The sequence below is a fragment of the Pholis gunnellus genome, assembly GCF_910591455.1.
Source record: "Pholis gunnellus genome assembly, chromosome: 19".
Taxonomy (NCBI): domain Eukaryota; kingdom Metazoa; phylum Chordata; class Actinopteri; order Perciformes; family Pholidae; genus Pholis; species Pholis gunnellus.
In genome coordinates this window covers 11,733,595-11,759,857 of record NC_136546.1, presented here as the reverse complement: position 1 = coordinate 11,759,857, position 26,263 = coordinate 11,733,595, and the positions used below count along the sequence as shown (strand labels likewise).

Below are 26,263 nucleotides of genomic sequence, written 5' to 3'. Positions count from 1 at the left end.
ACAAATTATTGATTCATTTTGGAAGTTCAACCTTGCCAACAGCCGTGTGTCATTTTTTTAAAACCCAGTGAATGTCTTTCACGTCTTACCTTTCCTGCGTCCTCGACGAGGGGTTGGACCCTCCTTGGTCTGATGGGAATCTTTCTTGTCTCCATCAGGGCTGTAATGAAACCCGGGATGATCTGGAGAAATGACAGAAAATACATAATGATTAAAATGCATTTAATATGTCTAAACGTGGCAAAAGAACAACAAATTTGTTTGAAAACTATACATATATATATATAGTCACTTACGCATTGCATCCATCTCCAAAATTGCTTGTTTAGCCTAGAAATCAAGTGATAAAATGAGAGTGAGTTCAACAGGTTAGCTTATGAATCAACATATACTTTGACACTAGGTGGCGCCACATTACAGCTGTCTCTCAAAAATTACCTCAAGTTTAACACTTAACAAGCGACCCCTTTATGTAATCACAGCCAACTTTCTCAGTGACCTTCACCTCTGGAGAGGAATCCTTAGTTTCCACTTGCACATGGCCAAGGGCAGATAAGGGGACAGAATAGTGATTGTGGTTGAACGAAAATCAGAATCAGAGCACATGAAAGGAAAGTGAGGAGAAAAAGCAGAGCGAAAGAAAGATGAAGATGAAGGAGAAAGGATGTGGGGGTGACATTTCCAATACATCCCACTCAAAGTCTGTGTTTACGCCGTCAGTGAACAGAGAGGGAGCTGTCAGGAGATGAGCTGCTCTTACCTTGGCAGGGATTTTGGCCGGATGGTTTTCGAGTATGAGTCTCTTGAGGTGCAAGATCCACATGCGCTTGTCTTGCTGTGATTTGGCCTGAGGGTAGAGCGCAAAACATCAGAGAAAAGATAATATCAGACACGCAAGTTAAAAGGCAGCTGAGAGGTTGGGATAAACCCTTAAACATTTGGAACATGGCTTTCTTACGTCACACAGATAATCTTGTGTTTTTTAGGGCTTGTCCAAAACAGTGGTTAGGTAACAACAATGGCCGCCATTAGCCTCTAAACACTCAACATGTCTGAGCAACTCATCGAGGTGAGCCTGGACACCTGCAAATAATCTTCACGCTTTCTGAATGCATTCATGCTCAACGTTGCTCGTATCTTCACGGTTCAAATGAAACATGCAATTACATTCACATCTTGACTTTTGTTATGATGTGTGCCGTCTTATGTAATGTTGCTATACCTGGACTGTGTGCTGAAGTTTGGGATTCTTGTAGTGAAACACACTGAAACTCAGTGGTTCTTTCGGAATAACTTCCACCAGCATCAGGTTACAGCACTGCAGAGAAGACAAGTAGGAAGGAAGTTGTGTTAAAAACACTTTTACTGAGCAGAAACATTTTGAGACGTGTCATGCTTCGAGTAGCGCGACTGACCAGTATGTGAGCCTTGTACGTGTAGGTCTCTTCTCGTTTCTTGGTAATGAGCAGAAGCTTGTCAAACAGAAAGAGAGTTCTCTCGTTTTTGGCTCGCTGCAGACGAAATGTTCCTTCGAGAACTAACTCTCCATAGCCGATAAGATCAGGGCCCTTCCAGTTGGTCAGCAAGCTCTGGATTTCCTGCAGATAGCACAGAAAGATAAGAAATAAAAACATGTTGCAGAAAAATAAACATTTGACCTACCACACATAATAATACTGATCTGGTTTAGCAAAAAAATAAAAATAAAAGATGGAAATAAAAATGCTGAAAGTAGTGAGCGTGGGTGTTCATGTGCAAGAGTTCAAAGATTGATAATAATAAACATAATTTGTCCAACACTTTTTGAAACAATTACAAGGCACTTTACAACATGAAATCATTTATAAACATTAAGAGATACAAGTTAAAACATTAAAATACTAAATTAATTACTGAAAAGTTATTTTTAAAAAGTGAAATTCTTAAGAAAAAGCGAGGATGAGGAGGAGAGAGGATGTCCGTTGTCCTACTGAAACCGACCATAACAGAAGGTTAAGTAAAGGCTAAAAAAAAACACAAAATACATAATGGCAAGCAAAAAATGTATAATAATGAAGAGGACAAAAGAACAATCGTTTCTCTGGAGTGAACGCTTCCACACACATTCCTGCATCCATCCTACCCATCTAGCTTCCAGCTGATAAAAGAAACAAGCTTCCCTTTTATGTGCCCTCCTTATGCAAGGCCATCATTAGCCCAGTGGAAAACGCAGCGACTTGCGTAAGACGTGGGGAGGATCAGAGTCCTGGCTGATTCAAAGCTAGACTTCACATAACTGTTCTGCAGAACAATAAAACGATTTGGCTCCTTGAAAAGGTTTGAAAGTATTGCGTCTTGTTTTAGTTAAAGGAATAATGAGAGACGTGGGAAGTGTGCAGTATACATCATGGAGGAGATCACACGCTCAACATTTAATGGATTCAAGAGAGGTTTTGAGCAAGGGGGACAACACCCGTTTGTACATCAACAGTCCCAAATAGACTTAAATCTTTTGTATCAGGCAGCTTTCTTATTTTGTGCCCGTCGTACCTGCAACCTAACGGCGTGCTCATGTTTCCTCTTCATGTCGTTGATGTGCCAGGCCACTCTCTGCATGGTTTCTATGGCTTCCTGCACAACCTCGTAGGTCTCTGTGTCCTTCTCCATGTGGTTGGCTATCTCCTGCACGGACGACACACACACACACAATGCTGGGAGTCAGCACATGCACAGGGGTGCACTCATAAACACACACTCATGCATGCGCTGTAATGCAAAGTACATGCACAGGAACATACATACTGAGCACCATATGGCTAAACATTTGGCTTCTCCAATGGCGAACGTCATAGGGGGCTGAGTCAGAAAACGCTGTTATTGAACCGGACACATCCATTTGTATTGGTATAACAAAACACATTAGTGCGTGCTGGGCTGACAAGTGTGTGCCTGTGCTTGCACGTCTGCGGGTAAAGAGTAATTGTTTGCGTGTAAGTGTTTTTTTTTGTTGCAGAGCGAGAGACGACAGACACACGTACGTGCAACAGTAGGTGGTACTTGAGGATCCTCTGCACTGGCTTGAGCAGGTAGGAGCCCAGGGGCAGGGAGTGCCTCAGAGATTCCTGGCGCTCGCGCAGAAACTTAGCCAACGCCTTGTTCCTCATGCACTCGGTTAGCACAGCCACCGACCTGTGGAGACATAGTGCAGCGAATAACACATCAGGGACGTGTGGTAAACCTTCATTTGATACGACGACAAGTTAAGAGTTGTAATGTATGTCCTGACGGAGAAAACAAAAATAAATGGTATCATGGTGAGTGAAGATTAAAAATGATCCAATCCATCTGCCTCTTGCTGAAATGCTGAAATGAATACCGCATTATCAATTTGAGTGCTTTTATGATATCTAAATGAGTGCAAAATATAACACATTGACAATGTGCACGCCTATACAGTCTGCATGTATTTAAAATGTAAAATCACATGAGGAATTTAAATTAAAGGATAGGATCATACTTTGTCATGTCTGCCTTAAAGCAATACTCACATGCCCATATGCTGTAATTTGTCCTCCTGTTCATACTGACCATTAAAAAGGTCCCTTCCTAAACATGCTACCCTAATTACTGTGTAAAGGCAGGCATGAAAAATCATGAGCCTGTACATTAAATATTCAATGCAATGAACTGTGTTTCAATGTGAGGTGTATTACGTCAGATTAAACTCCTCAAACATGTAGAAAAATGAACATAGTATCCATGTTTTATTACAATTTGCTTGACATTTGTTTATGCCACTGAAGGTCAATAAATAATGTTTTAGATTCAGATCTCAATCCCCAATTTACATATTCTGCTTAAACAGCAGCACTATAAAATGTACTGGTTACTGGAGCGAGTGGAGTGTGTGACCTAGTGGGGAAGAAAGAGCCTTTTTTAACAAAGAAATGGAGGCTTTGTGATATGTGTGTATGTATTTGTGTCTGTGTGCGTGCATACATATGCATATTGGAAAAAGACAAGCGAATGTCAGTTGAGAATTGCCCAAAACCTTCTTTCTGCGTCTTCTGCGCGTGTGCGCGCATGCACGTGCATGTCTAAATTCCAGTGAAGCTCCACACAGGCCTCACATTGTTCTGGAGGAAACCCGACCTTAAGAGCGCAGCATGACCATGATACATCTGCAGCCTCTGCATGTGTGTGTGTGTGTGTGTGTGTGTGTGTGTGTCTCCCATGCGAGTGTGTCTGTCGTGTGTGACCTTTGTTTGGGTCACCAGCTGTGGTGTGGATGTGGGAGAAGGTCTATCTCAAACAGCTGACAATAGCCCGTTCAAACACGCACAGTCACACACACACAAGCAGCATTCAATTAGTCATCATTAGCGTGTGTTTCTTCGCCCACGTGCCTTTCCGATCATACACTGTGAAAGAAAAAAAAGTAGCCAGAGGAGAAGGTGTGTTTGGATGGTGCAGTGTGTCTTGGCATGAAGACTAGCGTCACGTTTCACAAACAATATACACACCGACACAAAGAAAACTCCACATTAGTCCTCCCATAGGACCACACTCAAACAAAAAAACTAAACATTAACAGCGTTAGATATGATAAGGTGACAACTATAATACCCCGTCTGTCAGTCTGAGCTGTAACTCTGTCAATAGCCAGCAAATAAAAGAATGGAGGAAATGGGGCTCGTAGGAGGGAGGGAGGGAGACCCTGAGGCACAACTGAAGGTAGACACTTTGACTCCTGCTGAAGTGACTTCTATGGAGCATGTCAGTTTATCAGGGAGGGGAAAAGGGTGAAGCATTGATCGAGAAACACAATGGCGCTACGTGAGACGCTGGGAAGACAGTTTGTGGAGGCGAGATCAAGACAGGACGACAAGAAGAAGGTTTTGTACAGTAGATGGTTGATAAGCAGACATGAGCGCACACACACACACACACACACACACACACTTTGGTGGCTGTCTTACCGTGGGTAGTTGGTGCAGTATTGGGTATAAATGTGGAATTCTTCACTCTGTAAAAAAACAACAGGACAAATTAGTCGATGCATTTAAGTGACAGGAAATAACTGAAGACTCAAGAGTTAAGTACGTTTGCATAGTTGTAGTACAATTGTAGATGTCTCAATATTTAAAGGACCTGGTATTTCCAAGGTAAAAAAAAAAAAAAGCACTTTAAATCTCTTTTAAGCCAACAAAGCTCCAGGGCAACTAATGGACCGGTGAGATTCTTTTACAACTAATTCCAAGGTCAAGAATGAACTTACAATCTCAATGGAAACATGTCCTCTTGAAGTAAACGGTGGGTTGTGGACTGCTGATGTAATGTCTTGTCAGGTTGGCTTGTCTTAAGTTAAAACTGTAATTCATTATTTTTAGTTGACGCATTTAAGTGACAGGAAATAACTGAAGGCTCAAGAGACTCCATATTCTAACAAGCTCAATAATGTTTACCATGTTCCCCCAGTTATATAAAGTACAAGTGCCTTGTAATCAAACCAAACAAACGAAGCTACTGGTAGTAAACGATGCAGTGGTCCGGGGCAGTTTTGATGACTGGCCCAGGTATTTCATGTTTACGGCCCGACACACTCTGAGCCCTCAGACAAGGCATCCTCTCTCCTCCGTTCACCGCTACTAATTGAAAGTCAACCCTGTAGCTTATGATTAGCCTGCGTCCTGGCCTTTAAGTCTCTGTTGATCCCAACGGCCCTGAGCGCTCAGATTATATATCCCCTCATACTTCATCGCCGCCCCTTTAATTGAGACTTTCCCACCTAGCATGCCTCTCTGAACATCAAAGACATCACAAACAACATGACTTATCAAAGCTTGAAGCTCTCCATCTCCATGTCGGTCACTCTTTCTCCTGATCTCCATGTCCTCTCTTTTTGGGTAATTTTCTAACTTTTCTTTACACCTTTTCTGTTCATCTCTCCCTCTCATCATGTTCTTACGGAGGCCCGGAGATGAACCCCTCTTGATTACATAACGTGAGAGTAATTGAACTCTATTTGTGTCTCTAAACACTTGGGGGTCGCAGGATGCGGACAGCACTCAGGAAGCGACATCATAAACACACAGGGCAGCCTGTCCTGGTTCATAATGCGCACACACACACACACACACACACATACAGAGCAATGTGGACAATCACACACATTTCCTAACATGCGATTCATAGTGAACTTACTTAGCATATACTGTGTTTGAGTGTGTGTGTTATGTTTCTTGCTGTAGGTAAATATACATTCCTATTCAAGCCACAGCAAACAATTCAAGCTACCTACACGAACACAAACAGTGCCTCCCACCAAAATATACTGAACGCACACACACACACACACACACACACACACACACACACACACACACACACACACACACACACACACACACACACACACACACACACACACACACACACACACACACACACACACACACACACAAATGCACGCAGACAGACTCTCGTATTTTGTTAGCCTGAGGTGCTTCGTGGGAACCGTCCTAAATTGAAGAGCAGAGCTCTCCTCCTCGTCTCCAGCAGTCTGCCGCCACAGACCAGGGCTAAACACAACCAGATGTGCCACCATCGATTTCTGACAACGCACATCCACACACACTCCTAATACACACTCTTAATATCCCTCTGGACCATGGACACAAGACCACAAGATATATAAATGCTTCTATGGAGTACACGTTTGTGCCGAGCATGCACGTCTGCGCACACAGACTTTGTCATTAAAGCTGACATGTCAGCACACACTCTTTGAACCCGACCAGGAAACCAGCAGACCCTGAAATAGCTCAGATCCGTAATATACTTCCCTTTTAGAAATATATACAAACTCAGCTAAATCATATAATCATCATATCCAAATGTTGCCTGTGAGAGTTTTGGCTCTCATACATGATAAAATACATCTCTTTCCAGAGTATCAAGATACAAATTATAGAGAAAGATTTTCGCTTTTTCGAGCGGTGGCTACTAATCACTACTCAGTGAAACACAAAAAAGGTTGAGTTGCATCAGCACCCGCTGATCATTTATAATGCGAAAGTCATACATCAGCAGTTATTGTTGATTTGCCAAGACTGGACTGGTCACAGTGAGTCATCAGCTAAGCAATGAACACAACAGAATCACTAGGTGCCCCCCCCCCCAAAAAAAAGCTTCTTGTTGTAGTTGTAATCGTGCTCTCTGTGCTTCAGTCAGCATGTAGCAACCCATAAAACGCGTTAAAGGCTTACTCATCACATAGCACAGTTCGGATTTAGTGGAACATGAGGATAGATAGCCAATTATCTGAGAGAGAGGCAGAGATTTACAACTGTCTCTTCTTCAAACACTGAGCTAAGTTGTGATTCTTGGCTACTCAGACTACAAAAGTATTAACTGCAAGAGTGTGTGCGCGTGTGTGTGTGTGTGTGTGTGTGTGTGTGTGTGTGTGTGTGTGTGTGTGTGTGTGCATTTCACAGCAGATAGTGAAAGAGAGGTTTTGTGTTTTTTCTGGGTCTTAGCAGCCATGACTAACCGTCAGAAAAACAAAAGAACTGTGGTTACGATTCTGGTTAAACCCTTTTACCAGAAGTCAGTGTGTTAAAGTCACACACACACACACACACACACACACACACACACACACGTTTTCCTAAAGTAAACTTCAGGTTGTGTACTACTAGTGTAATGTCTGTTTTAGGTAAACATTTTCGGGGTTAAATCCTGGCCAGCAAGCATGCACCAGATTAAACCTGCATACTGTAGCTAAACTGTATTCATGCATATTAACATGAACAGGAGGAAACACAACAGAGGCACGCGTGTTGGACAGGACATGGAGCAGCAAGTTATGAGTGCTACCAGTAAAAACGATACGTTTAATGGTTTTAATGGACACCTGCAGTGCGAGTACCAGTCTCATGAGAGGAACGTATTCAGAGGCAGGAGGCTCCAGGCAGGATGTGATTTGGCCTTTCAGTTGGCTTTGACCCAATATAACCCCTGGCTATAACGAAGCTGTACTGTTTTTTATTCCAGATTAGGGGATTATCTGAGATCAGTTCATCACGCAGATACATGAATCAGTCGGTAACAAGACGTCGTCATGCTGGTATGTTTATGGGTCTCAGTTAATTATTCAGAGTGGGGCTGTGGGCTGCTATAAAACCGGTTCGTCTAAACAACAGCTGCTGTATTTAGGGAGTCTGAGATGCTGACTGCGACTTGTTTTTTTCATATATGGTCAGACAGTTGCTCTGTGGTGTCGGGTGTAATTGCAGTCGGGTGGGGAGGGAATCCAAAGTGTTAAAGAGGAAGTGCTGGAATGCAGCACATTATCATGGGACATAATCAGGCAATCTTTTTAGGGGCATGGGGGGGTTGATGAGTGGAATAAAAGCTGAAACACCCAGACAGAGGCACCAGTGATACTTTGACAAGAGTTGCTGAGTCTACTTTTTCTTGATGAAGCACTGCTATTATCTCCCTCCAGTAAAAAAAAAAAAAAAAAGTGATTATATATTTGGACGGCTCTTAAAATTCCTCTGGAGTTGTCCTTCCTCCCGGCCCTCCTGCTGCACTTAAACTTCACATTCCAATCACCAAAATAATGCTACTGGCCTCAATAAAATTTATGCTCCGTGATTTGTTGTCAACTCATCGCTTAGAATAGTGCAAGGCCCGTTTCTCATTTTCTGTCCTGTGTATGTCTGACAAGCTTCAACGAGCAGAGGAAGAGTGTGCAGACAGAGAGACGGACAGTAGAAGAAGTCCTCGGAAATACAACAATGTAAAAAGATCCCATTGCAAGTAAAGGTCACACATTCAAAAGCCTACTTAAGTAAAAGCACCAACAACAAACATCAGCGACCATCTCTACCTTGGATACGAAGCACTCTGCGATGGCGACTGGGTCAGCGTTGCACTTCTCAAGATCATGAAGAAGATCCCTGAAACAAACGGAGAGCTCAAAGAAATCAGTATTCGATGGGAAAGAAATCTGCACACAAACAATTTCCTGCGTCTTTATCACGCAAGAATATAAACTTCTCTCCCACGATTCATTGTTCTAGACAGGTTTTTCCAGGAGCAAAAGTCAGAGACAGAAATTAGGGCTTAGGGCACTCGGCTCTGAACAAATGAGATACTTCCATGAATTCAAACAGGCAGCTCCTGTGTGTAGTTGTGTGTGCACACTGTGGAAAAACACACTGTGGAAAAAAAAAAAAAGTCCGCTGTTGGGAGTTATTGTTTCATGGCTGAAGCATGAGGTCATTGCGACCGTTTTAAAATGCTTTTACGTTTTTCCTTTTACTGGCCAGTTTGTCTGCGCTTGACAGCTGAGAAATTAGTTGGTGTGAACAAAGAGTGTGCATGTTTGTGTCTCCGGACCACCATGGCTGATGCTCAACTAGCCACCTCGGTTTAGACCGGTGCCAATGGGGACAAAATATGCAGACGGTGACTCGTTATACACAAACACACACACACACACCTGACTGCCACAACAATGCTCTAACCAGAAACGAACAGGTGGCTCAGCCCAGTTTCACAATTTGCAGAGCATTGTTTGTTGAGCCTGAGAGAGACAAAAGGTTGTCTGTATATTCATGTGAAGCCAGAGCTGATTTTAGTCTCCAGTCCTCACGAGCAAACTGAAAGTCAGTAAATGTTTTTGAGCATTTACTGAGCACGTTGATACTGCTTTTTGCACAAGTGAGTTTAAGTCCTTTAAAAGGAATAATTACTGAAGCTATGTGGCAATGTAATGTCTTTTCAAAATGGCACATATTTTTCTGGAAGCTCCGATACATCTTACCTAGTGCTTCATAATACAGAAGTGCCTGAAAATCATGGAAATGGGGATACCTCACATCAGTGCGTGGTTAAAAGGTAATTAAGCCCAATATAAATGTAACAAATATTGTGTTTTATTGTCAAAGAACAGTATTTTCTAACCCTAACTCGACCGGCACTATAAAAAGTCGCATGCATGGGGATCTTTCCCTTCTTTCCCATTCAATCCGTTACGATGTAAACGCAGCATTAAGTCTCCAGCTCTGTGGGTGCGTCTTACCTGTTAAAGTGGTAGATGTCCTGGATGTTGCCGAAGAGGGAGCCTTTATCCTCGGAGCTCAAGGCCAGCCGAGACTGATTACTGATACACTCCAAGTAGTCCTTCAGAGAGACAGAGGAAGAACATCGTCATGGAGGAACTTTACACCGCTGACGTTTTGATCGGTGTACACACACACACTTGGTTTTGACAGACCACTCCACACTGCGACTCCTACGGACTTTTAAGCTCGTTACTCTCTGCGGCCACTTGACTCTACTTTGCACCACTTTGGTTGGATAGCCTTGTGACGAAGACTCTGTTCTGTTCTTCCATAATGACGCTCTGTGAGTTGCCTGTATGTTAAAGTACGAGTAGTTACTCTTTATTAATTGCTTGAAAAACGATTTTCCTAATGCTGGTCTTAAGAGAGGCTGAAAATTGGTAATATTCTTGTGTGTGTCTCAGGAGAATCTTAGAAACTCGTGTTTTACTTGCTCTGGCAACTAACTAGCACTTGTGATTTGGTCTGGCGATGACAGGCTAAGTAAACAGCTGGATAACAAAACAACGCATGTCATCTGGTTTCGTGAAAATGAATAACAGGGGAGGACGAGTGCTGCGAAACAACAGGTTTAACATGGCTCCTTGCTGAAAAAAACCTTATAAGTCTTTTCCTCTCTGGCTCTCATCACTGTCTCCATTACTGCCGTTAGTGAGAACGTGCTTATTGAACACCAGCCTCAGGCACTCATTGTTTCTCGTGTGCAGGCAGCATCCTGATTTGACACGACTTTGTGAGAAAGTGACACCTACTGCTGCAGGCTGGAAGTCATTCTTTGTTGCACTTCATTCCTTCCAAATGTAATTAATGTGTCATTATTGCGTTCCATGTAATGTTTGCACACAATACCATCATCACGGTCTGGAGTCAATAAATCAGACAACACAGTTACAAAGGAACACTTAAAAACAGCAGTGCACACACACATCCACAAAAATGAGCTCAATGCGGCTGTATTTACACTTTAGAGCGAGAGCGAGAGAGAGAGAGAGAGAGAGAGCGGGAGAGACAGAGTGAGAGAGAGACAGAGAGAGAGAGAAAGCGGAACAGAGAGAGAGAGAGAGAGAGAGAGAGACAGAGAGAGAGAGAGACAGAGAGAGAGAGAGAGAGAGAGAGAGAGAGAGAGAGAGAGAGAGAGAGAGAGAGAGAGAGAGAGAGTCTCCCTGCTCACTCCCATGTCTGTTTGCCTAGTTTCCAGTCTGCTATGGTGATTTCTGCTCCTGGTGGTCTTTGATGTATTTAGCTGTGACATACCATTATTACTAGGGTACAATAGCTGAGCCTGAGCAGTCCAATACATGCGTTTGGTTCGGTAAACGCAGGGATGTAAAAAGATGAAAGAGACAAAATAATCTCAGCTAAAACAAAGACTGGAGCGATGACAGATGACAGTCATATTGGATGTTTTGGGTTTAAAGGCAAAACAAGAGCTTTAGGCCAAGATTTGGGGTTTTAAGGATTTGAGTAACAGAATCAGACTAACGGGCGTGTTGATGGTTATGTTTGGGGGTCAAGTCAAAGGGTCATGTTTACAATTTGTTGACTGTCGGAGGTAATGTGTAATGTGATGCTTTATTAGCCGCGGGGTCACACATCTGACTTGGCCTGACCTGCTCAATCATCACACTCAGCCAAAGCCTGACTGAGCTCAACAATGGGCAGTGTTCACACACACACACACACACACACACACAAGCACACTTTCTGCCAAGCATCAGACATAACATGTACAAACTTGGATGTTTTCTCGTGTTAACCATTAACGTCCTCAACTACACACTGTTTTCCTACAAACCAAACCCATCCCTTATTCAGCAACAAAGTAGGAATTCATTCCTCCAGACAAGTGTAAACATCCAAATCTCATTACTTTCAATGTTTCTGCAAGTCAAGTGAGGTTCCCTTGAACCTTACTGTATTTTCAAATTCCTGGTCGGCTTCAAATGGCCTGGTGATGCGTTAAGGGGAAAAGAGATGAAGAGGAGGAGGAGGGAAAGAAAGAAAGAAAGATCAGAGCTTTTGGCTTTGAGGTTGTTTGTGGATGACGGTTTGGCCTCATTACACACACCGATCGAGCCGAGGAGGGGTGATCACGCAGAACGAACAAACACCCAAACAAAGTTCACACACAGAAGCGAACAGTGACCCTGAGAGCTCAACACACTGCAGCTTAAGGAAAGACACGCAAGTAGACAAAACCAAAGCAAACCAACAAAACACCTTCACCACAACAGATAAACGCTGCAAAGTGACAAACCAAATACAGAGAAAGTAGCAAATCCCGCTGATCACAAAAGTAATTAGTTGCAAAACAATGGGACACTAAATATGGCAATGTATTCAGTATTTCTAGTGACTCCTGGAAACGTGTGTTGTTTTGCAACCAGTTTCCATTGTGTTCTGAGCGACTTGCAGCATTCCTGGATTTGCTTGTGTCTTCCATTTACGCAACATGGTTCTTTTTTTGGTCGTGTCTTCTGTCTTTCTATGCGTTTCCTTGTTGTGTTTTCTGGTTTTGCAACATGTTTCTGTGTTTAGTGAAGATATTTTCTTTCCTTGCACTTCTGAAGTTCAGTAAACTTTCATTGCCACCGTGGAAACGTTCATCCTTTCACCAGCCGACAAGCCGTGTGATACTTACATGTACTGTGATTAATTTAAATACACACATACAGTTAACACACGGGCAGGCTGAGAGTGTGTGGACCATAACACAACCGCTGACAGATGAAGCACAGGTGAGCCCTTGGGAGTCTGGGTAAATATTTGTGTTGAGGCAGTCACACCCTCTTCTATTGCAGGAAGCAGCATGGGCAAAGGGATTACTGAAACGGGGGTTGCAGCACCAGCTCATATAGGACGGTGCTGATAACAGATGGGAAAATGCTGTCCAGCAGCTCACGTTTTTTTTTTCCCTCAGTATGTGTACACTGTCATGTTAAAAGCTCTATTCGCACAGATACAATCTTTGCATCAATCCTCTGTGCACTCACTGGAACCGTCAATACAAGGAGTGAAGAAAGGCTAAATGCACGTGTCTTTTTCTGAAGTACTGGTGAAGAATTAGCTGTCTTGCCATGTAAGTGTGGTCTTTCATGGCTGGGTGGTCTGCTTCTATAATGGCAATAGGTGGTCTGCAGAGCAGAGGCAGCAGAGGGTTATTAAGTACAGCTCCTAAGCTCTGTTCAGTGTTTTCCTAACCTACTTTGGATATTGTTATCTCAGAGCTAAATCCCTCTACATACCTTCCTCTATCTCTCTCCCCCTTTCCCTCACCTTCCAGTCCTGAAGAGGGGAGGAAAAGGAGGAGCAGGAGAGGTTGGGACATCGATCAGGGGTGACAAAAAACAAATCTCACCCCCACAACTTATCCCGTCTCTTGGGAATATGAGTTTCCTGCTCTCTTTTGACAACAGTCATATACCCTTTTAACCCCAAACAACAAACAAGTACAAATACACACAGTGGCCCATGGACAGACAGCCTAGAGTGGGGGAGGAAGCACTCTAAAGAAGGAGGTTATGGGAAAAGGTGGGCAAAGCTCCAACACATGCATGCTCATACACACATGCAAAATGCCGCAGTTTCCACGCAAACATTTTGTCATGTTACACCACAAGTCAATCCAAATCAAGCTGCAGAATGTAAATGCCAAACACGCATCACATGTGCGCACCACATTTGTTCTGCACTCAATATGAATTTGAGGTTTCACAGAGAACCAAAAAAGAGCCGAACAGGGAAACAAAGAGAAAGGAGAGCAACCTTTGATTCAAACCACTACACCCAATCCTTAACAAAGCACTGACTAGAGGCAATGTGTATCCTCGCAGTTCAAAGACAACCTCACAAAAAGCGTGTATTTATTTGAGTGTGTGCATACAGTATTGTCTGTGTGTTTTAAAAAAAATAAAAAAAACGTCTAAAGTTTTGAATGTGTGCCTGTGCCTGCCGCACAAAGGCACCGGTGTCGTGTAACTCGGCCAAACCCCTCCCGCAAGCGCAGGTGACCTTATTGTTTTGGCGGTTCCCAGCAGGCAACGAGTTGTGCGTGTCACGTGTGTGAGGAAAACCACAAAGACTTAAAGGATGTGTGTTATCTGGGGATTTAAAGCCCCGTATTTCTCCCGGCGTTCCACTGCTATTTGGGCCTCAACTGGGTCAGCCCGGAAACATTTCAAAGTTTTAAAGATTTAAAACTGTATGCTCCCATTTCAGTTTATGCCTCTAATTCTTCAGGCCTCGAATCACCTTCTGATTAAACATTTAAAATTCTTGCCAAACATGTTTGATCCTCCAGCAGCTTGTGTTTAAATGAACATGTTATTGTGGTTGAGGGGTCCTCACCTCCACAATGCTGCGCAGGTCCTGGACGTAGGTTCTCTCTGTGTCCAGTATCTCCTGCACCACCCGGTCCACATAGGTCCTGGGTCCCGGCATCTGACCTGTCCGCTCTTATTGGTCCATATGGACCATTCTTCTGACCTGTCCGCTCTCCTGGTCCATCTGGACCAACCTCAGGCTCTGAATGTTCTGTCAGAGTCTGTCCACTGCTCTGTCTCCCCTCTCCCTTCCCTGTGTCCACCCGTCCATCATTTCTGTCATCTTCCTCCCGGCATCCCAGCTGCCGGGCGGGGACCAGTTCCAACCGAATCGCCCCGGAGTCCCGGTCTGGGGTCACCGGGTTGCAGTGAGGGGCGGGGACGAGGGTGGAGCGGCTGCCCAGCGAGCAGTGACTGTCCCGGGAGGACGCCGAGGAAGAGGTGGAGCTGTAGCTGATCGGCCTTTCGGCGCTGTCGGGAGAGGAGTCCATGCTGAGGGCGGAGCAGTAGCGCGAGGAGGTGTGGCGGAAGGCCGGGTTGCGGAGGCAGCGGGCCGGAACGTCAACGGAGCTCAGGACTGAGCCGGAGTCCGGGACTTCAGGAAGAGGAGGCAACGCATCAGGCAGGTAGTTGTAATCGTCTAGAGAGGAAAATAAGAGAAAGAAAGACATTCTCGTTAGTCAGATTTATTGCATTTATTGCATTGTATTTTTCCACGCCAACGTCCTCATTTATTTCACTGGTTTGTGAGGCTGCAGAGAGCTCAAGCTAAAGTTCTTCATGGCACAAGTTGTGCTGCAATGCAATGTCAAGTACATTGGCCAAAATTGTGAAATCCCTGCTCAATGGTGCATGAACTGCTGTATTCTGTCTTAGTTTGTAATATAGCTTCACACTGGACTTCCTGGTTTGTATTTCCTGTACTAACCTGTAGCAACACGCCCCCACACCAAAGCAGCCCCTGGAGTTGTTGTGCTATTGTTGGTCTGAATGTCTCCTAAACAATGACTCTGCCTATTGCATTTTTTAATTTATGATCGTCATATTCATCATGATGCCGGTGTATAATTACTGCAAACAAATAAGCCCACGGTCTAGACAATCTGTATCTCTAATACATGCAAACAGAACGGCTGTCCTTGTGGCTCGAAATAAATGTTTGCAGACACAATATATGTTGTTGCTGTCTGTCACAATGATTTTGGGCCTTTTAACTTTGCAAGAAACTGTCAAATATCCACATTCGTTAAGATACTTGACATCTGACATAAATATTATATAACGTTATAATAAGTACTTTAGGGAAAGTGTAAAACGTTTTGTTTATAGTAACTACATGACTCTCAAAATGAACGTACTAATGATTTACTGATGCTGTAAAGTCACACACACACACACACACACACACACACAGCAGAGCCGTTAAAATTCAAATCAAATGCACGCATTCGACAGACCTTGTATTTCTTTTTCCCAAACTAAGTGCTAAAGGGACTCACTGTATGTAACGTATAACACCACTTTCATATTCCTACAGTGTCGTTCTGTTTAGCATCCCAGTTCCTGACATTCCAGCTGACCACAGTCTGACTGACCACCCGCCAGACGAGGACCACTAGCCCTCCCAGATTTGTCCTCAGTTCCACTCAAAGAAACTGTTGATTTCTAATGTATTTGGGCGAGCGGTAAATCTATGAGTGTGTGTGTGTGTGTGAGCATTTTTGCAGCAAGACAGAAAAAAAGATTGAGTTTAATGACAAGATTAGGAGTGTAATGCTGAGAACACTCCACTCTGAGGCAATGAATGAAAGCCCTATTTCGATGGAGGACAGACAAGTTTGTGTGTGTGTGTGTGTGTGTGTGTGTGTGTGTGTGTGTGTGTGTGTGTGTGTGTGTGCGCAACTACATGGGTCTATTTGGCGTCAAGCCGGTGCCAAACTGGCTCAAAACCTTGTGTCTGCGAAGAGATCCGTTAAGATATGATTACCGGCTCCCAAGGCCCCACAGCCAGGCCAGCTGAAGTGAAACCACATATGCAGCATATCAGACAGAACGCCTTCCAAGTTTCCCCTCGACGTTTTCCAAGGTCTAGCTTCACAGAAGGGCCAGCTTTTGACGGGAAGAACGGGGAGCAAATAAACAGAGCGGACAAGATATGGAAGGACGGCAGGAGAGGGCCTCATACCAGCTCTGTGGGAGTTTGACACCAGTCTTTATCATCAAAGCTTGATATACCGGTGACCCGGCAGCACCGGTGTTGTGGCAACATTGAGCTCCGATGCCTTATAGGACAGTGTCGCTCTCTCGCTACCAGCAAACCCCGGTTGAGGCTAAACCTGTCTCACTTCAAAGCATCAAAGATCACAGACCAAAAACATGAAACGTGAAACTGAGAACAAGCTCAAAGAATCCCGCTCTCTCACCTTTCAAATAGGTACCTTGGAGGTCTTTTTTTTTGCCATGGTGACACCTCTTTTGAAAGCACTTTAGCAGCAGGCTTGCCCGTTTGACTGGTCTGTGATGGAGAGATCACAGGTTGGATTCAGGCAACCACGACGGTACCGATACCAAGTTAAGAAAGTGAACCTGAATTGTCCTGCTCTAGCTGGGCCTGCAATAATCTTAGTTTACATTCTGCCGGCCACTTGGGGAAGAGGAACAAGCTTAAAACACCACATCTGACGTATTATCAACCTACAATTTGTTATGGCAAATGTGTGAGCATATTTACACATGTAGCAGACATTAAATCAAAGACGTGTGATTCACGTGGAGTTGTGTTTAAGGGAACAGCCTTAAAAGCTGTAACATTTTCAGGTTATTTGTTTTGTTACAGAGATTTAGATGAGAAGTTAGTCCCGGGATGGTGTTTAGCTTAACAAAGCATGAAGACTGAAGCAGGAAGAAAAAGCTAACCTGGCTAGCTCACTAATGAACATGTTGTATGTCGTGTTGGTTTTTATACGCACACAAACATGAACTGTAAAAATGAAAAGCTAGGGTAGTGGTCACTAGCTAATTGCTAATTTTATCTTTTCTGCTGTTCGCTGCTGGGCAGGTGGCATACGGTTTATCCAAGTATTGCTTAGTGCTGCTTTAAGTCCAAAAAAATCACACATAGCAGTTTGCCCTCAGGTCCATCCCCGTTCACTGAACCCTTACATGTTTATCACAGGAATACAAAATGAAGCAAATTCTTGGTTACATAGTTTCTCAGAAGGAAACTAAAGTGTTGCGCTGAATCAAAGCTTTTGCTCCACTGCGATGCCAAGAAAAGCAGGAAGGAATTGGAGCATCCAAAAAAAATGAAGTGGCACGAAACTGTATTTTCCTCAGACAAGTTTGGAATTGATTCACCAAGCATGTGTCTGTGTCCATCCATCCAAATGTTTGCACTCCTCATCCTGACCCACTTTTTAACAATTACAGATCAGAAAGGAGAAGGAATCTGGTGGGTGAAAACAACACACTCACACAAACCAACAGCCTTGGTTTTTGGATAAGCAAGATACTGCTTTCAAGTCAGCGTACACAATGCACAAAAGCTTTTATTATATTACATACTATGACATTAATGGGTAACTTGCCATTTTCTTTGCCCTTTGACAAATCTATAACATATATCCTTCCTTATCACAGTAAGTGATATATGTACATCCATACTCTGTGTGTGTGTGTGTGTGTGTGTGTGTGTGTGTGTGTGTGTGTGTGTGTGTGTGTGTGTGTGTGTGTGTTTCACACAAAATGCATTCAGTTTATCGCTCCAAAGATAACACTAACTGAGCTAATAACTTAATGGTCCAACACCATCAATTTCGGCTAGATATGAGTGGGCACACGTGCAACTTGTGCATGGACACACACACACACACACACACACACACACACACACACACACACACACACACACACACACACGTGCAAGGAGAGCAAATACAGAGAAACCGCGTTTCCTTTTGCCGTGAAACCCAAACACCACAAAGAGAGATTGCTCCATCTTGTGTTTGCCCAGCCCCTCCTTCCCACCTTCCAGCTTCATGTTTGGGGCACACCCAGGCCGTTTCCTGGGTGAGCTGGCTCTTGTACACACACACACCCCTCTCCTCAACACACACAGACAGAGAGCAAAGATGTCCGAGTTTCAGTTACCTCCTGTCCAGATTATGTTCAACCTGATCCTTGTAAATGATCTCTAATTATGCTCCTTAGCATGCAGGTTGGGACTGTTACTCCTCAGTGTGTGTGTGTTTGTGTGCGTGTGTGTGTGTGTGTGGGGGGGGGGTTGTGCACCAAGGATTAAGATAGTGTGTGAGGGCTGTGTGTCCTGCCAGACTACAGAGAGAAAGAGAGAGAGAGAGAGAGAGAGAGAGCGAGAGAGAGAGAGAGAGAGAGAGAATCAGCGAGTGCCTGAAAAACCTGGCTTCAATCTCTGGCTTTAATTTAACATGAAACGGACAAAGAGCTGGGGCGCTTTATCATTCAGTCAAGTTTAATAAGTTGAAATCAGGCCCGTCTGGAAGGCAAACAGTGAGAACCACGAGGAACCAGACTAAAGACTGAGCAGGCAGTGTACAATACACTGCCAATATACTCTGAGTCACATGTGATGTTTTGCTCTTTAGGTTAAAAGTAAACTCTTGTCATTCATTTTTAGATTAACAAAATACTTGTAATTTAAATGCATGTTTATTTTGATAAGCAAAAATTGGTGAAAAATTGAACCGTCCAATTATCCGTCATTATCAGTTGCTAATGCCGCTGCAAATATAGCTAAGAATGAATCAACACATATATCAAACTAGATCAAATGACCATCTGCACACTGAACGTCTGTCCGTGTTCATTCATACATGAGCATGTATACGATCTACAACGCTGCAGTCAGTCCAACACGCAAGCCTTACTACCAGCCCATCCAGGTTTAATGAGTCATGCTACACTTAAGCCGTCCACTCACAGTCGAGCTCTTTATGGTCACCTGAAGTGCTCTCTATGCTGGAGTGGTCAGCAAACAGCTGTCGGCACCCTTGTCTCTTTACGGCCCTGATGATCATCACTAGTAGCTCTAACAGCCCTGAGAGTGTTTCGTAATGGGCATGTGAACATCCTATGTCGACATTTAAACCACAAACAAGTTGAAATTGTTTCAAAGTGTTATGTCATATGCAGATGGATACAAAAGAGTTGCAAAATAAATCCCTGTGTGTATTTTGGGTGGCATGGTTTCCCTAATCATTGGGTTTAAAACAAGTGTAATAAACTGTCAATGTGTAGTATTCTGGTTCCAGCGACAAAGCCTACACGCGACTTCCAGGAAGTATCCCTCCGCAATAAAACACTGGAATATCAAAGAGGGGATTTCATACCAAAAAGGACTAACTTTGGAAAATACCCACTTGGTTTGGCTAACTAAACTAAAGGCTCACATTAGATTTAGCTGAACTTTGGAAGGCATTGTTGCAGGGAGGACTGTCATGCAAGAGAGGGAGCGGTTCAGGGTCAGTTTGGAGAGAAGGAATGATTATGGTGACCAATGAACGGGCAGATACGCTGTGGATTACGCCACATTGACCGTGGACTTGCATGCAGTTCTACTTATGCTACATTGGTGGTCTGCGTTTGGGTGTGCACAGTCCATGCAATCATGAATGTTGGGCTGCATTGGGACGGTGAGTTGCAAACATTGGTAGTTGACAACATTTACGTCAAGCATGTGGAAATACATAATTAAATTGAAGAGAACTACATTCAATGTTGCTGATCTTTGACACAAAAATTGCCCTTTTGACCAATTGCTGTGTTGACACTGCTGACACGGAGGAAATATAAAGAACCAGGAAGGTCCAAAATAAAGGTAGCTGTCATATAAGCTGTTTTACACCATCCAATTTTATACAACACTACTCTGGCGAATGAGAAGCACTGCTAAGAGAGCTTTCCTCTTCATACCCATTTCGCCACCGACAATATTAACCACAACCAACGGCAGCGAAAGCACAATCCACACGTAGTCACCACCGTAAAACCACTTATTCTGTGCACAAAATGAATGCACTGGTACACTTTGGATGAGGATGAGAAAGAGAGACATCAACATCATCATTTACAACATGACATCAGTGTGGAGAGATAAAGACAACAGGCCATGTCAGTCAGTGAAAGACGGTCATCTTCCCAGCTTTCTTCTCGTCATCTCTTTTCCTTCTGTTCAACTCTCATTCTCTCTTGCTTCCATTTGCTCACTTATTCCTTTTTCATTGATATCAGTTACATCTAGCCTCTTTGTCTTTATTCTTGCCATCTTCTTTCCCCCATCCTGACATTCATTTTTGAATTTGAGGAAAAAGCCTCAAGCTTTTGTCCCAGACAGGACTTGACCACACACCTCGTACAGCTAACGGATCCTTTAATTAACCTTGTTTGTCCGTGTGTGTTCTTGTTTATGCTGCAAAGGCCAACCAGATGGCAATTTACTCCAATTCCATGCAGCTTATTGCTGACTTTACAGTCTTACGCCACAACAACAATAAGGATAGATTGGTTTTATGAAAGTACAAAAGGATGGAAGCAAAAGCATCTCAGCGAGTTATAGTCCAGTGTTTTTTGTCTTCACTTTGGCAACATCTTGGGAACATTATAAGCTGCGATTTAAAAAGACAATGTAATGGAGAAACATGGTGGGAGGAGGACAAGCGTAACTGTTAGAGTGAGAAATGAGGAGGAGAAGACCCAAAGGAATGAAAGTAGGAAGGAGAGATGAGAAGAAAGGTCAAACGGTCAAACACCACTCACTCTCTTGATTGTCTTTCTTTTCCATTTCCCACTTGCTCCGTCTCATTTTGAATCCAGTCTTTTGTTGTACGTTAACCCTTAAAAAGTATTCAACCAAACTCTCCCATCCTCTTTAAAGCATCAAAAACAAGCTTCTGAGAGTGTTTGTTCCCTGCAGGCTTGAGCAGAGAAACGGCAGCACAATGAAGCACATAAGTCCCCCCTGTTTGTTTAGTTACGGCCTCACATCTTCCGCCTGCGTCCACTTAGAGGTCAGACTGTGTTTCTGATAGAGACGCAGGCCTGATCGCAACTGACGCTAAGGACCTTAAAGTGTCACTCGGGATTTCACAGCGCAGCCAAACGACTGCAGAAAAAGAGAGAGGGCAGAGGTGGGAGAGAAGGAGCGACGCGAAGGATGGCGCCGGAGACAGGAGGCGGTTTTTTTCATGAGACCGACAAAGAGCTGCGCTGGCTGGGTCGGACATTATAATGCAGATGTTTGGGAAGATGGATGGAAAAAGAAAAGAAGAAGAAGAAGAGAAAATAAACATTTCTTCATTGCCGTGTTGGCGCAGAACAAGCTCCAGCTGTCTCAAGACTATTTCAAACATCTCAACACACGTCACGACTGGTAAAGACAGAGGTTTAAACTAGAGGTGTGACTTAATAGACTCCTGTGGCTTTCATTGCCTCACAAAACATGGTTAAAGTAAACACACACACACACATATATACAGCTGGGAGGCTAATTAGCAACAAATGGCTTTTTCTCACGTTAAACTAAAACCACTGAAACATCTGCCGTGGGCGGTGGCATTCACACATTTTATCTATACACAGATCAACATCCCCTTATCTTCAGGTTATGTTTAAGAGACGCGAGTTAAATCCTAGAGTCTGGTTGAGGTTCTCTGTTTGTCATTGGACATCAGCGAGGAATGTGCAGCATAGTTTTAGCTGACAGCACCGGTGTTTAGCCTCTGTGGGAAAAAATGTCCACCAGCAAACTTACACCCCCTATTTTTGGACACACACTCTCAACACCAAGCCTTGGGACACCCGTGCGAACCATGGCTGCACACACCCTCGGCCTCCCTCGGACCGGGACACACTGTTATTTGACCCGCTTGGATTGCGGCCCAAAGTGCGCCGCTGGACTCTCCGCATCCACTTCACTCACCGTTAAGTCCTGGGTGGACACTGAAGCATGGGATTGAAGATCTATTGATTATATTTCTATATTAGGCAGATTACTCCAAAAAGTGATCTGCCCCCCTCATTCTGCAGCCATCCAGCCTCTACAGGGCTGAAGCTCCTTGCACAGGAGTGCTCAGAATGGGGGGCAGATGTCCTCCCAGAGGACTGGGCTAGCAGGGTGGGAGGAGAGGGACGGAGGGGTCCATTGTCTCCAGCACCTCTAAACCAAAGAGTTTGCTCTAAACAGTAATTATCCCCCCCTCCTCCTCCTCTTCTCTGTTCTGCTCCCCTCTATCCCCATTTGTAGCCACCCCCAACTGCTGCCCTCAAGGCTCTAATTTGGGTCACAGGCTGCAGAATGGCATCTCAACACTCTGTCAAACCTACACCCAGCAAGAGGAAACTGACACATGTGCTTGGCCCGAAGAGATCCGAGATACAAAGAAAGTGGTGCATTTTATTTGTTGTTTTCTTAAATTCATGTACCAAACATTTAGCAAAAAAAAAAAAAAAAAAACATACCTAATGTTCCTTTAGTTTTCTGCAGAGCCTGCACTTAAATGGCATCTGTTACTACCAACAAAGTCAAATGTACAACCACCATGCTGTACCAAAGCCGTGTGTGCACCATCATCTCAGAATCATGAAGAACCCGCAAAGTCTGCGAGAAAGCAAACGCGCTCCGTTCAACATAAGGGGTGAGAAAACAACCAGGAGACGCTGTTCATACAGCTGTACTGCAGAGAGACGGACGCTGCAAAGCCACTTCACACGGCGCTGTCAGCCGAGGAAAAAAATATCACACGCACCACACAAAAGAGCCACTACGACAAACAGCCATCACCGGCTTGTAAATGGTCCTTTTTGTTTATAAGTTGCTGTCCGGAGTTTGACCAGAAGCCCCTTGATATTTCTTTGGGATGGCATACGTGTTATCTTATTCTGATCATTGGTAGCTTCTTGAATTCACTAAAGAGGCATGCAAAAACAGGATATTATTCTACATGAATATGGTTTAAGCCTGTTTGATTATAGGCTTGTAGACATGCAGCACCTTTGACAGCAAAATGTAGTCCCACCACATCACAGAATCACTTGTGTGAGTGTGTATAATTTGCACATGCTGGAAAACATCATTGAACATATTTGAAGAAGAAGAACAAGAAAAGCTGATGCTTACCGGTAGGCATTGTGGTTTGGCTCCAATTTACCAGAAATTAGAGTGAATTCTTTTTTTTTTTAAAGTTTTTTTAAGTTCAGACGCAGATTTAAAGGTAAACGGGATTTCCTGAGCAGGTCACATATCCAGAGTATTCCAAACAGTATTTTGCAGCAAAAGCCTGGAAAGATTCCTTTAGACTTCCCAAATCATTGTGAGTCCTTTCTTCTGGGAGCAAAACGTGCAGTCCGCTCCACCAAAATACACACAGGAGCATAGACTCAGGTTTTCTCCAGAACACACACACACACACACACACACACACTCAAACACACTCCCCTGGCTGATGTCTTTTCTTTCTCTCACTTCACTTTGCTAAGGATCTCCTGTGTCTGAATGCCTCTCTCCCTCCCTCTCTCCTTAGGCAACACATCCACCGCATGCATGTGTGTGTCTAAAAGTGTTCATGTGTGTGTTTGCATGCGAGTGTGTGTGTGTGTGTGTGTGCGTGTGTGTGTGTGTGTGTCAGAGTGAATGGCCTCTGCTCTCTGCTGCTCCCTCCCTGCTGGGTATTCCCCTCCCCTTGACTCCTCCTCCCTCTCTCCCGCAGCAAATTACAAGGAGCTGGGAGTTCCTCCTCTCTTTCCTTCCTCTCTTTCTTTCCCTTCTTTTATCTTCCCCCTCTCCATTTCCTTACTGCCTCCTCTCCGCTCCTTCCAAAATCAAACTTTTACAGCTGGGTTCGTAACGCTTGCAGGGCCGGCGACACCTTTTGTGTGCGTGTGTGTGTACGTCTGCTGCACGCTCAGCAGGCAGCTGAACTGCTGCTGTTGGCGCACAGCTCCAGAGATCACACACGTACATACACTTTACAAGGAGGTAAGGGGGGGAGGAGGTTACGGCTGATCAATAGAGCCAGCTCAAACAAAAGCTCCTCATCCACCGCACCGCTCATTGTGTCCCACATCAGAGAAAGGCTGGACCGAATGAGCACACAAGAATGCCAGAAGTGGGTTCCCAAACGGTTTGGCTTTTTTTTCCTCCAATCACTTACTTTGGGAAATAAATATGCTAACATACTTTTATACAAATACACTTTTGTATTTAACAAAACGTTGTTTTTAGGCACACTCTACTGATTTTACAAATTAAGTTACTCGTCACAGTAGTCATCAGGGATATTTCGTCTTGGGCTTAAGACTTAAAGGGATACAACCAGCTTTCCAACCAGCTGTGCATCATTACAATGTGGACAGTGTATGCAAATGGGGAATATTAAACTTCCCTCCATGTTGGCAGCATCCGAAGGCCCCCGTTCATTTGCTCTAGAGCCGCTTGTTTGAACTACAGATTGTCCTTGGGCAATATTTGTATGCGATTTTAAAATTGTAGTGCCGGAATCTAACAATCGCATCTTTTTGAGCTATGTGAGCCAGAACACAGTGCGGAAGAATTTCGGCGTATAAAAAGGAGGAAGAGACAGTCACAGCATTTTAAAGAATGCAGGCTGCGTTACAAAATGGAGGTGTGGCTCCGGGGAGGGTTTAATTAAAGATGATACGGAGTTGCATTGTGGTATTTGTTTTGAAACTTGACTCATACAAGGGCGTTCAGAACATCTCGGCCATTGTGAAAAAGTCCTGAATCTCAGTATCTTGTAAGTCCCCAGATCTAATGGAAGTGCAATATTACATCCCTACAGAAACCCTTTAACATTGCGTTAACACAAGCAGCCAAACAAGAACTTTGCCCAAGTAAAAAAAAAGTACAACAGGAAATATTTAAAGTATTGGATTGCAACTTTTGATACTTGATAGTTTCCAAAGCGAGATTCTACAGAGTTTAAAAAGCAGTTTGGTTGGTAAGAATCACAGTTTAATACCCAGCACTACATGTGAGTGAGTAAAGGCCTGAGGAACTAAAAGGAAGTCCAAAAAAAAACCAACTTAGATTAGAGGAAAGTTTGGCAAAACAAACAAATGTCGAGCAGAAATAAGTCCTTAAACCTTAGGACCCCTCAGATTCATCTTTTGACCCCTCATAGGTGTCCCGATCTCCAGGTTGGAAACCTCTGCTCTAAACGTGTATCATTTGAGAAATCAGTTCAGGACGGGCAATGTGGCCCATAAAGAAGACACACGTGAGACAATGGGCCCTCAGTCTCTCGCACTAAAGCAAATGTGTCGACTATTTGTCGTCCCTCTTTAAAGACAGGGACTGGTCCCAGCAGCATGGGGTCCTGCTAACACCACCCCCCCTCTCCTCACCATAAAATAATAGAGACCCACTGGACACACACACACACACACACACACACACACACACACACACACACACACACACACACACACACACACACACACACACACACACACACACACACACACACACACACACACACACACACACACACACACACACACACACACACGACCCCTCTCTCTAATGGTCTGAGGGTCCGTTGACCCACGAAGCGCCTAAATCTAAACTCCCAATCCAAATACTGTCCACCTCCCCCTACCACCGCAAGCTCACACACACACACACACACACACACACACACACACACACACACACACACACACACACACACACACACACACACACACAAACCATAATGAGCACCTCCAGCTTTGCAATCACACAGAGGTAGCGTCTAAACTCCTCGGTTCAGCCAAGCACGACCTGTTGATGAC

At 44.0% G+C, this 26,263-nt stretch overlaps 1 protein-coding gene across 1 annotated transcript in view; it reads right to left on the bottom strand.

Moving 5' to 3' along the window:
* LOC306710998 (pleckstrin homology domain-containing family G member 1) overlaps positions 1–23,725 on the bottom strand; it is a 30,145-nt gene extending 6,420 nt beyond the window's left edge. Inside the window, exons 1-13 of the mRNA XM_079179764.1 lie at positions 23,589–23,725; positions 14,601–15,077; positions 14,463–14,560; positions 10,073–10,173; positions 8,876–8,945; positions 4,959–5,005; positions 3,018–3,168; positions 2,530–2,661; positions 1,416–1,598; positions 1,223–1,318; positions 761–847; positions 297–330; positions 90–182 (exon numbers count right to left, since the gene is read on the bottom strand). Coding sequence (XP_079035890.1) covers positions 90–182; positions 297–330; positions 761–847; positions 1,223–1,318; positions 1,416–1,598; positions 2,530–2,661; positions 3,018–3,168; positions 4,959–5,005; positions 8,876–8,945; positions 10,073–10,173; positions 14,463–14,560; positions 14,601–15,077; positions 23,589–23,598 — 1,579 coding nt within the window. The 5' untranslated portion in view covers positions 23,599–23,725. The remainder of the gene's footprint in view (positions 1–89; positions 183–296; positions 331–760; positions 848–1,222; positions 1,319–1,415; positions 1,599–2,529; positions 2,662–3,017; positions 3,169–4,958; positions 5,006–8,875; positions 8,946–10,072; positions 10,174–14,462; positions 14,561–14,600; positions 15,078–23,588) is intronic.
* Between the last annotated feature and the right edge of the window lie 2,538 nt (positions 23,726–26,263).